Below are 13,352 nucleotides of genomic sequence, written 5' to 3' on the forward strand. Positions count from 1 at the left end.
ATACGGCATGGAACCAACCCGGTATCCCAAAAACATTATAAGACTACCATACCAACAAGATATATATGCATATGACACTAATGTCGGTATACCATTATTGAAAAGAGAAACATTATGGAGATCCGCACTCACCCAGGTCTAAGACCCACCTCCATGTACACAGTAACAAAATAATTTCATCGGGCCAACGCCCCTTAGTTCTCATGGGCCAACGCCCCTTTATTTATATATATTTGGAGTACTCCCGGAGCCAACGCCCCCTTCTGTGTACACAGGTTACGGCATAATGTTACCTCAAACTAATAATCGTATCTCGAATGCTACAATTGGCCAATGATGCATTATAACGACATTACTCTTATCACAATCATAACTTTATAAGACGGTAACTAATATAACATGTGAGCAGGATAATAATCATAAGATAAAAAATTAACAATAAAACTAATATAACAGATTATTTCTAATCTCTTATTTCAAAGGTAAACATTTACTTATATCGACGAAGGGTCCCGAAATCATACCTTACGCCAGTATAAAATATCTAATATGCTCACAAGTATTACCCCATTAGTGCTTCTGATCTCTTCCCCGGATGTAAAAATATGGCTTTTGGTTTCTTGGTGTTAAGCTCTCTGTTTCGCTACCTTTTTTTTCGTTAATGTTCTTTTTCTATAAGGTATTGTTAAATCTGACCGACTCATGTAGATGAGTCATGTATTCTACGTGGAGGTAAGGTGAAGTTTTTGTTTTTGTTTTCTTTCTCTTTTTTTTTTTATTATTATCTATAAAAGTAAAATTTACGTAAAATAAAAGATAATTTTACGGGTTATTACACATATGGGGAGCAGTTGTTTACAGGTTAGCCTTGGTAGCATGCGGGAGAAGGGGCGAGCCGTGATGACATTCGAGTCGAGCATAGTTGATTAGATTAGTTAGTTGTCATGAGTTGTATCATTCATTTCATTTATTCACTTTTTTTTTATGACGAGGGGGTTGAATCCCCCCGGGCCCATGCATTCCCGCACCACCACATGGACCATGTAAGCCACCCCCTTCGGGGGCTACAATGGCCAAGTGATCATCGCCCTAGCTGGTAGTCGAACTCATTTATGTTAATCATTTCTCAATTGCGACTCCGATTTCACCGCCTCGGGAAACCGAGAAGGTAACATCTCCCAATTACCTTGGCCGGGTAAGAAGGGGGTGTTACACTATTTATCTACAATTAGGGTTTAATGTGGTTGAGCGCGGGGCATGGCGGTACGCGTAGTTGAGGGTGGTTATGGTTGGGGTTTGACGACGTTGGAGGGACTAGATATGAGCGGTCATCATTAGAGGGGGTTGGGCGTGCGTGGGTGGCACCGTGGGGCTGACAGCTGAGAAGGATGGACTGTGGACTGGGGATTGTCGGCGCCAGGTGGGGCTAGTTTGTTGAGTTGTCTTTATTTTTTATGAAGTTAATAATGGTAGACGATGTAGGAGATGCGCAGGCAAAAATTGAAATTTGCATGTACTCCCTCTGTCCCGGTCAATTGTTGTCCTTTGATTTTGGATAGTTTTTAGTACAAAGACGAAAGAAAGAAGAGGGGGGCCAATTACTAAATGATAAGTTGGTCAAATTTAGTATGAATGATCGAATTACTCATCAAGTTCATTCTTAAAATAGAAAGCATAACAATTGACTGAAAAACCCAAAAATTGAATAGGACAATAAATGACGGGGATACAGGGAGTATGTTGAAGCAAATGATTCCAGTTTGAAGAGTATGTTGAAGCAAATGATTCTAGTTTGAGATATAGAAGAATTTCGTACGAGCATTATAAGCTCCTAAGCAATGGATAATTGTGAAAGTTTAATTGATGAAGGGAACGATATTATTGTTATTCATCTCAAAGCAAGAGAACAATCCTATTACATATATACAACTCTCCTAAGCTTTCATAAGATTTACCCTATTATCTTATTGCCTAAGCTAACATATACATTGCCTAAACTACATAGGATTATATACACCAAATAATATGCAAGATCAGAATAATATCAATGAGATATTATTCTTACACTCCCCCTCAAGTTGGAGCACTTGGTAAACCAAGTCCCAACTTGAACTACAAATGGTCGAAGGACTCGCCTCCAAGAGCCTTAGTAAAAAGGTCTGCAATCTGTTCTTTGTTGCGAGGATGAAAGGTATTGATGCTATTCGAAACCAAATGTTGACGAACGAAGTGGAAATCAATCTCAATATGCTTCGTTCGATCATGAAAAACTGGATTCTTGGCTATGTGTAGAGCCGCTTGATTATCGTAATACAAGTGCATAGGTTTCTCATGAAAAACTCCCAATGACGCAAGGAAGGATTTTATCCATAACAATTCACTAGTAACTGCGGCCATGGCTCGATATTCGGCCTCGGCTGTGGATTTTGCAACGGTCATTTGCTTTTTCGCCCGCCATGATATTGGTGACCCACCTAGCGAAACAAAGTAGCCACTTAACGGCCTCCTAGTTAGTGGACAATTAGCATAGTCGGAATCACAATAACCTTGAACTTGTAGACTTGCTTTCTTGCTCAATGTAATCCCTTTACTGGGATTTCGTTTAATATAGCGAACCACACGCAAGGCCGCGTCCCAATGTTCTTTACGCGGTTCATTCACGAATTGAGATAGGATATGGACTGCATAAACAAGGTCGGGTTTAGTTATAGTCAAGTACACCAAGCGTCCCACTAATCTACGGTATTTCATAACATCTTTTAACACGTATCCCTTCGCCAGAGCTAAATTGTGTCGTTGGGGAATGGGTGTGTAGACGGTCTTTGCCCCTGCCATGCCAGTTTCCAAAACAATACTCATGGCATATTTCCTCTGATTGAGGAAAATCCATTCACTCTGTGTGCCACCTCGATTCCGAGGAAATACTTGAGTCGTCCCAAGTCTTTAATGCCAAAATTGTTGTCGAGAAATGCCTTGAAATGCGCACAAGCATGCTTATCATTACCAACCACTATCATATCGTCTACATATACCAATACTCCAATGAATTCCCCATTCTGATTAAATGTGAACAATGAATAATCGGCCAATGATTGAACAAACCCATAATTTTTTACCAACACAGTTAACTTAGCGAACCAATTTCGCGATGCCTGTTTGAGTCCATAAATTAATTTCAACAATCTGCACACTTTGGCTTCCCCTTTCTTTTCGAATCCCTGTGGAATTTTCATGTATACTTCATCATCGAGGTCTCCATGAAGGAACGCATTATTTACGTCCAATTGCTCAATAAACCAACCCTTGATAACTGCAACCGCTAGCATACATCGTACACTAGTCATTTTCGTTATCGGCGCATAAGTTTCATGAAAATCTACCCCTTCTACTTGAGTAAAACCTTGCGCTACAAGTCTCGCCTTATATCGCTCCACTGTTCCATTTGCTTGGTATTTAATTTTGTATACCCATTTACATCCAATAGGTTTCTTGCCTTCTGGTAACGTAACAATTTTCCACGTTCCATTTTTCTCCAGTGCGTCTATTTCCTTTCGCATCGCTTCTCGCCACAAGAGGTCTCGTGCAGCTTCATGATAAAAAGTAGGCTCTCGGTTCTCATCGAGTTTTGCTATGAATGCCTTGTGAGATTGTGAGAAACAATTGGTAACAACATAATTAACTAATGGATAACGCGTACCTGATTCCGAGGATTTCGTTTGTGTGTGATGAGCATCGACAGTAGGGTAAATTATTCTTGTTGATTTGCAATAATAATCCTTTTTCCATATCGGCTCAAACTTCTCGCGAGCTCCTCTGCCAAATCGTTCTTCATGAGCTGTATCATTTCTTTGCTCCTCCCTGACTTCTTCATTAATTTTCAATTCATTATCGTGCACCTCATTGTTATTTGTCACCTCATTTTCATTTGGTGTATATTCAATGGCATTTTCATTATTTTCATTGATGTTGCCTGTCTCTGTACTTGGCTCGTGGTGCTGCTCAACCTGATCATTGCTCCCCCTTGCTACGTGGGTACCTCATCATCAATATCAAAAATATTTGGGACACCCGGATTACCTCTTAATGCACTGATGTCCCGCTGTTGTGAGGTCATTTCATTTTCCGTCACCAAATAAGGGTAAGTGTGCTCGTAAAAAATGATATCTCGTGACACAAAAACTCGTAAATCATACACCTTCCACCCCTTTTTGCTATAAGGATAACCGATAAAAATGCATCGTTTTCCCCGTTCCCCGAATTTGTCTTGTGGTTTGTCCTTATCGTGAACATAACAAAGGCAACCTAAGACCCTCAAATTTTCGTGGTTTGGTAATTTATGATAAAAAATTTCATACGGTGTTTTCCCATTTAGCAAAGGCGTGGGTGTTCTATTGATCAAATACGCTGCGGTCAATATACATTCACCCCAAAATTGGATAGGTAATCCGCCTTGAAACCGCAATGCCCTCGCTTTTTCAAGTATATGACGGCGTTTTCTCTCGACCCGTCCATTTTTTTGTGGTGTATCGGTATTGATAGTTTGAAACAAAATTCCATTTTCTTGACAATAATGTTGCATCGGTCCAGACAACAATTCCGTCCCATTATCACTCTGAATTATTTTGACACAAGTTTCGAATTGGGTCTTGACCATTTGGCAAAAGGATTTCATCAAGTCAGTGGCCTTACTTTTTTCTTTCATTAAGTACACCCATACTCCCCGACTGTGGTCATCGACTATGGTCAAAAAATAATGCGCACGGGTCAAATTAGCTACCCGATATTTTTCCCAAATATCATAATGTATTAAACCAAATAAAGTGTCACACCTTTTATTATTGATTTTAAAAGAATTACGAGCTTGTTTTGCCCTACAACACGAGTCACAAACCTCATCTGAAGTCCAATTTAAATTGCACCCGACTAAATCCGAAAAACAATTAAAAATTCCCTTAGAAGGATGTCCTAGCCTCTTGTGCCATAACCTTCCTTCCTTGGTTACTCCGGTATATGAGCCGTCACCTCGAGTTTGCTTGGCCGATAATAGTATACCCCTTGTTGATGCTCACCCCGTGCAATCTCCATCCTCGTATTCCGATCCTCCATTTCACAATAGTCGGGATAAAAAATTATTACGCAATTATTTTCACAGAACAATTGTTGGACAGATATGAGATCACAAATAGAACATCTTTCAAAACAAAATTCTTGCTTAATCGAATTGTCCCATGGACGTTGGCCTGAACTTATCTCCCGTCGGGTAGGCTTACAGTCGATGGGTCCTCATTCCAAACATTTTCTAGAAGATCGCGTCTCCCTGTCATATGGTGGGATGCTCCGCTGTCTATCAACCATTCAACATTAATAGTTAATTTCATACCTTGCAACTTCTCATTACCATTAGGACTTGCCATCAACAAGCTTTTTAGCCTTTCGATTTCTTCACTGGTGAAAGGTATATTTTGCTTTGCTGACTCTCCTTCTTTCGTTCCCAAGGAGCTGCCTACGGCATTAGCGTGATAGTTGCCTTGTCCACGACCTCTGCCTCTACCTCGATTTCCTGTACCACGGCCTCCTCTTCTTCCACGTCCCTTCTCACGTGCTTTCACCACCTCGTATCCATGCTTGTCATAGCAGTATTCCTCGGTGTGATAGTATTTTTTACAGTGAGTGCATTGGGGTAGCGCATCTTTTTCCTCTAACTTTGTTTTTGCCGTGAAACCTCTACCTGTTCCTTCATAATTCTTGACTGCCATCGCGGCTTCTTCACGCTCCTCTTTCACTTTGGTGACTGAGGTGTGGCGTTCTTCCCTCAAGACCAAGGCATAGGCACGAGGTAATGTGGTTATCGAGTCCTCCATCAACAAGTTAGACCTTATATTTCCATATAATTTTGTATCTAATCCCATTAAAAATTGATGTACCTTTTATTCCTCGCGTTCCTTTGTAATTGAGGCCGCTGCTCCGCAAGTACAGTTTTTGATCTTACTGTAATTCGCCAGTTCGTCCCAAATCATCTTCAGACGCGTGTAGTACTCAACCACGGAATCCCGTCCTTGCTTTCATTCATTCAATTCACCCTTTAACTGATGAACCCTAGGAGCGTTTCCCACTGAGTACCTTTCACGCAGCTCGTTCCAAATGTCTTCGATGGATTGAGAAAAAGTAATATTCGGATGTAACTTTGGGTCTATTACATTCCGAAGCCATGCTCTTAGCATCGCGTTACACTGGCGCCACGCCACCAACTCGATACTGTCCTCCTCTTCATCACTCTCCGGCTTCTTGACCTTCCCTTCGATGAATGCCAGTTTGTTTTTCGCATCAAGTCCCTTTTTCACAGCCTCTGCCCACATATCATAATTATTACCATCAAAGATAATTTGTGTGACATTCAAACTCGGGTTATCCGAAGGATGAAGATAAAGAGGCGATGTCATAGGGATCGTCTTTGGACTTCCCTTCATTCCTCCTTTTAATTTGTCGTCACTACCAGGCATGTTGTAGTCGACTTTGCTTTGAATCTTCGTTTTGAGAATTTATGTGTTTTCGTTTTTTTTTTTTTTTTTTTTTTCCGGATCTTTCAACTGCTCACGATACCATGTGAAAGTTTAATTGATGAAGGAAACGATATTATTATTATTCATCTCAAAGCAAGGGAACAATCCTATTACATATATACAACTCTCCTAAGATTTCATAAGCTTTACCCTATTATCTTATTGCCTAAGCTAACATATACATTACCTAAACTACATAGGATTATATACACCAAATAATATGCAAGATCAGAATAATATCAAGAATAATATCAATGAGATATTCTTCTTACAATAATGTATTTCACTTGTATCTATTGCTTGGAGGACTCATGACAAGTATAACATCTCGTGTGAAACCATCCTATATAACATGAGATCCGTGTAAAGATAAGTGAAGCCCAAAAGCAAGTTAATCGACATATTCGTCTGAATTCGACACTTAATAAGTGACATATTTGTCTTGAATCAACTCGAACAGACCAATGCAAGCTCCTATGCAATGGAATATGGATAATCTATTTCACTTGTATCTATTCCTAGGAGTCGTTAGTCTTTTTGATACCATGAATGATGATTCTCGTGCCCATTCTACCGTAATCCACTGACACCCAACGTGTTGGAAAGATAATTCGTAACAATGGATAACAGACAGAAACTTTAACGAAACAAGAGACAGAAATAGACTTATCGAGAACGGAATTGCAGCGCCGTGGTATAGAGGCCACTGACTTGAAAACTATATCGGCACGACCGTGGTGGTAATCGTCTCACGCCGATAGTTCCCCAAGGTTAACACTGCGACACCCCGTACACAACCACTCGTGTATGAGAGCCTTGGAACAAACAGAAACGAACCCAAAAATTACTCAGAAACAGATGAATATCATATTTGAGAGAGATAAGAGAGATATGAGAATTGTGTGTCTAAAATGATGAGAGAACAGCTCTATTTATAGTCGAAAATAGAGCTGTTACAGGCAAAAACGGAGGGTCAAACGGAGGAAATAAAGGAGACAATAAATCCCCTTAATGACAGTCAAATGGGAATTAAGGAGAATAAATATCCTTAATCACAGAGATTTTGTTTGACTGAGATTCGTTACAGGACTCCAAAAACACACACAAGCAAGGCCCAAAAAAAGATAAGATAACAGAGGGCCTTTGGCCCGGTGCTCTACCAAAACCCGAGCCCGAGCCGGGCCGGGCCAGCGCGCGCGCGTGTGTGTTTGGACCCAAACCCACAAGCCCAACAATCACCACAAAAGCCTCCTTGGTCCAATCTCTTACCCACCATTGGACCAAAGTTAATATAAACACAAGACATACATATCTCCTCACCGATGTGGGAGAGTGTATGAACCAAAAAACCAAAAACCTTTGGCTTTACTTGGCATCACACCAACAATCCCCCACTGATGATAAGGAAAAGCTAAAGAGAAATTTCTGGGTAAGGAAGGACTGTATACTTAAACGTTCAATGTCTTTCGACTTGAATTGACGTATTAGTGAAATGAGGCAACAACTTACTTTCAACAAGAGAATATCTTTCGATTTGAATTCCTTGTCGGTCTTCGGTCATTGATTCCCCCACAACACATATCATACCTTCAAAGACTGTTTTGTTCCGCGATTTCAAGTGCAACGCTTTTAAAGCCATGCGTTTATCCTGGTTTAGGTGAGTGCTCTAGTGAGAATTTTTATATTCTTACATAGATGGTGGCTGAACCATCACACCCCCAAAGGTAGCTCAAGTGCTTCTCAGTAGCACTTCTCATAAGAGCTATTAAGGACACAAAGTCCAACCTCATATAAAAACACAATCCATCAAGTGCGTCTCAAAGCACCACCAAAATTGGCTATGGATATCAAATGCCATAGGAATGAGCTATAGAATCCATCAAGTATCACATTCAAACTTGATTTAAGGACTTAAGCCCCATTCCCCTCGACATGTCAAGGACTACTCTCCTTGTTAACCCCTTAGTAAAGGGATCGACAAGATTACGTTCGGACTTCACATAGTCCAAAGCAATTACTCCATTTTTCAGAAGTTGTTTTACCACACCGTGCCTGATTCGAATATGTCGTCTCTTACTATTATAGACATTATTCTTAGCAACACTAATAGCTGCTTTACTATCACAGAGTAAGGAGACTGGTGCAACCTGTCCTCCCCACATGGGCATGTCTGCTAGTAAGTTCCTCAACCAATCTGCTTCTTGACCTGCCAACTCAAGAGCAATGAACTCAGATTCCATGGTAGAGCTTGCTATACAAGTCTGTTTTGCAGACTTCCACGATATAGCTCCTCCACCCAAAGTGAACACATAACCACTAGTGGAATGAATTTCATCATTATCTGCAACCCAATTTGCATCACAATATCCTTCTAACACAGCAGGAAATTTACCATAATGCAAACACAAATCAATTGTTCCTTTCAGGTATTTAAGTAAACGACGAAGTGCATTCCAATGCTCGGCACTGGGGTTATGTGTATATCGACTCAGTCTACTAACAGCATAAGCAATGTCTGGTCGAGTACAGTTCATGAGGAACATCACACTTCCTATAATTCTAGCATATTCTTCTTGTGAGACACTATCACCCAAGTTCTTACACAAAGATATACTAGCATCATAAGGAGTTCTAGCAGGTGTAACATCAAAACTGTTAAATTTCTTCAACACTTTTTCAACATAATGTGATTGACTAAGGGATATACCACTTGGGGTTTTCACAACTCTAACTCCAAGGATAACATCAGCTTCTCCTAAGTCTTTCATCTCAAACCGTGATGACAAAAATTGTTTGGTTTTATTTACAACAGATAAATTATTACCAAGAATTAACATGTCATCAACATATAAGCATATAATCACACAATCTGATCCAAACATTTTAGAATAGACACACGAATCAGAATTGTTAGTTATATAGCCATCGTCAGTCAAAGTGTTGTGAAATTTCTCATACCACTTTGTTTAGGTACTTGTTTCGAGACCATATAGTGATTTTCTCGGTTTACACCTTACTCTCTTGACCCTTTACCACAAAACCCTCGGGTTGCAACATATAGATCTCTTCATTTAGGTCACCATTCAAAAAAGCAGTTTTTACATCCATTTGATGTACTACAAGATCATGAATAGCAGCCAAAGCAACAAGAGTTCTAATGGTGGAAATTTTAGTCACAGGTGAGTAAGTATCAAAATAGTCAATATCTTTCTTTTGTGTAAACCCCCTCATCACAAGTCTGGCCTTGAACCTTTCTATTGTTCCATCAGGTCTCATTTTCTTTTTAAAGATCCATTTGCTACTAATGGGTTTACTACCTTTAGGCAAATCAGTTAACTCCCAAGTCTGATTAGAAACAATAGAATCTAGTTCATTTTTAATAGCTTCTTTCCAAAAAACAACATCTATAGATCTCATGGCCTCATCATATGTTTTTGGATCATCTTCTATTAAAAAAGCAGAAACAAGCTCATCAAAAGCACAAATATCACCTGCGATTTCAGATAAGTGAAGTCTGATAGCGTCAGTTCTGACGAAATCACTCCCGTAGCTCTTTTCAATTCTGGGCCTTTTGCTCCTTCTTGGTTCAACTGCATGATCCCCAGAAGTACTAGTGCTCGCATGCATAGAACTCACGATAAGGTTAACGAGCACAGAGAGAAACAACAGGGGCATCGGGTAGTGATACCGTTTCCTTCTTCAAAGGAAATACCTGCTCAAAAAACTCAAAGATCTCTAGCCTCGGATATAGACCTGTCACTTAAAGACATGAACCTATAAGCAGAACTGTTTTGAGCATAACCAATGAAAACGCAGTCATAAGTCTTAGGTCCAATGGTTGGCCTCCTAAAGCTAGGTAAGCCTACTTTAGCCAAACACCCCCACACCTTAAGGTAACTTAAGTTAGGAGCATAACCTTTCCACATCTCATAGGGTGTCTTGTCTAGTTTCTTATGAGGTACCCTGTTAAGAATATGACAAGCAAAGCACCGCTTCCCCCACATATCATCGAAAGGCGAACTTAAAAGCATAGCATTCATCATTTCTTTCAAAGTTCTATTTTTACGTTCAGTTACACCATTCGATTGAGGTAAGTATGGTGGGCTCTTTTCATGTATTAAACCATTTTTCTCACAAAAATCTACTAAATAACCAGAGCCATACTCTCCTCCGCGATCGGACCTGACTCTTTTAATCTTCCTATCAAGCTGATTTTCTACCTCAGTTTTGAACTTTATAAACATGTCCTCAGCTTCACTTTTATTTCTAAGCAAATATACTTTGGTATATCTAGAAAAATCATCAATAAAAGTGACATAATAATGTTTACCACCTCTGCTCATGGTGTTTTTGAAGTCAGCTAAGTCGGTGTGAATTAACTCAAGAAGACTCGTTTGTCTAGTTGTAACAGGTCTACTAGTTTTCTTAGCAAATTTGGCCTCGACACAACTAGGTCACTTCTCATGAGTTTCTGAAGATAACGAAGAAATAAGCGACATAGATTTGAGCCTTTTAATCGAATCAATATTCACATGACCTAATCTACCATGCCAAACATCAATAGACTCAAAGAATATAAGCGAAGTAGAAGCATTATTATTAATGATAGGAGAATCAACATTCAAAACAAATAAACCTCCACAGAGATAACCCTTGCCCACAAAATCCCCATTGCGCGACATTACAACCTTGTCAGCCTCAAAAACAAGTTTCAACCAGCTTTGTTTAGCAAGGCACCAGACACGAGGTTTCGACGCAAAGTAGGAACATACAAAACATTATTTAAAGCAAGAGTTTTCCCTGAGGTTAGTTTGAGAAAGATCTTGCCTTTGCCGGTGATAAAAGCAGAAGAAGAGTTACCCATGTAGACACATTGACCATCAAAGAACATCTTCAAATTCAAAGAAAGAGATCCTTGTTAGCACAAAGATGCCTTGAAGCTCCCGTATCCGAATCCAATCACTAGCATTTGCAACCAGATTAGCCTCAACCACTACAAAGAAGAATAATATCATCCTTTTTTCAAGAACATTAGCTTCAAAGCAGAACTTTCTTTTGAGGACATTGATAAGCTTTGTGACCCGTTTTCCCACAAACATAGCAAACCAGGTTTGGTTTACGGATCTTTGAGGCGAGTTTGGTGAACTTCCCTTGACCAGCTTTCTTGGCATTCTCGACCCTTGGGTGACCACGACCAGCTTTAGCCTTTCCCTTACCCTTGAACCTATCTTCCTTTGAAGACCCGCCGCTTTCAACAAGATTGGCTTTGACAATAGTAAGAGACAATTGGGCTGACTTATCTTTCAGACGATTAGCTTCTTCAGTCCTCATGTGGCCTACTAGCTCTTGAAGGGACAAATCTTTCTTCTTATGTTTCAAATGGTTCTTATACTCATTTCAGGAAGGGGGAAACTTTTCTAGCAAAACATTAGCCAAGAAAATTTCATCTAGTTTCATTCCCTCATTAGTGACATCAGCACACAAGTTCTCATAAACATGAACTTGCTCCATAATTGGTTTGTCATCTACCATTTGAAACCCAAGCCACTGCCCGACAACATATTTTTTCTTACCCGCATCGTCAGCCCCATATTTTTTCTCTAACAATTCCCATATAGTCTTAGCAGATTTATGGACCGAAAATAAATCAAAGAGGGTATTCGACATATGAGTAAGGAGATGGAACTTAACAGTTTTGTTATCCTTATCATGTTTCTTAATAGTCTCCTCATTCGACTTAACAAAGAATGAGACGAAGGTGGGGTAGATTCTACACTAGCGAGCGAATAACAGAGGGAGGGTCGAAAAAATAAAACATAGTCGATTTCTAATTGTTCAAAATACATAAGCAATTTCTGAGACCATCTTTTGTAGTTCATACCGTCTAAGGGTTCCAATTTCGACAATTCAGACAGAATTTTGTTTGAGACGGCAGCCATTGTTACGACAAATAATATAGTTTTCAAATTGTTGGAAAGATAATTCGTAACAATGGATAACAGACAAAAACTTTAACGAAACAAGAGACAGAAATAGACTTATCGAGAACGGAATTGCAGCGCCGTGGTATGGAGGCCACTGACTTGAAAACTATATCGGCACGACCGTGGTGGTAATCGTCTCACGCCGGTAATTCCCCAAGGTTAACACTGCGACACCCGTACACAACCACTCGTGTATGAGAGCCTTGGAACAAACAGAAACGAACCCAGAAATTACTCAGAAACAGATGAATATCATATTTGAGAGAGATAAGAGAGATATGAGAATTGTGTGTCTAAAGTGATGAGAGAACAGCTCTATTTATAGTCGAAAATAGAGCTGTTACAGGCAAAAACGGAGGGTCAAACGGAGGAAATAAAGGAGACAATAAATCCCCTTAATGACAGTCAAACGGGAATTAAGGAGCATAAATATCCTTAATCACAGAGATTTTGTTTGACTGAGATCCGTTACAGGACTCCAAAAACACACACAAGCCAGGCCCAAAAAAAGATAAGATAACAGAGGGCCTTCGGCCCGGTGCTCTACCCAGTCCCGAACCCAGGCCGCGCTGCCCCGATGCAGCGCCGTGGTATGGAGCCACGACTTGAAAACTATATCGGCACGACCGTGGTGGTAATCGTCTCACACCGGTAATTCCCCAAGGTTAACACTGCGACACCCGTACACAACCACTCGTGTATGAGAGCCTTGGAACAAACAGAAACGAACCCAGAAATTACTCAGAAACAGATGAATATCATATTTGAGAGAGATAATAGAGATATGAGAATTGTGTGTCTAAAGTGA

At 40.0% G+C, this 13,352-nt stretch overlaps 2 protein-coding genes across 2 annotated transcripts; both read right to left on the reverse strand.

The window, feature by feature from the left end:
* Nucleotides 1-2,112: 2,112 nt before the first annotated feature.
* LOC141595670 (secreted RxLR effector protein 161-like) lies at nucleotides 2,113-2,859 on the reverse strand. Its single transcript, XM_074415636.1, has one exon. It carries the CDS (start codon nucleotides 2,857-2,859, stop codon nucleotides 2,113-2,115), a length of 747 nt encoding a protein of 248 aa, XP_074271737.1.
* Nucleotides 2,860-6,062: 3,203 nt separating this feature from the next.
* LOC141595671 (uncharacterized) lies at nucleotides 6,063-6,500 on the reverse strand. Its single transcript, XM_074415637.1, has one exon. The coding sequence runs from the start codon at nucleotides 6,498-6,500 to the stop codon at nucleotides 6,063-6,065; it is 438 nt and encodes a 145-aa protein (XP_074271738.1).
* Nucleotides 6,501-13,352: the final 6,852 nt, after the last annotated feature.

Source organism: Silene latifolia, chromosome 8 (assembly GCF_048544455.1).
Source record: "Silene latifolia isolate original U9 population chromosome 8, ASM4854445v1, whole genome shotgun sequence".
NCBI lineage: Eukaryota > Viridiplantae > Streptophyta > Magnoliopsida > Caryophyllales > Caryophyllaceae > Silene > Silene latifolia.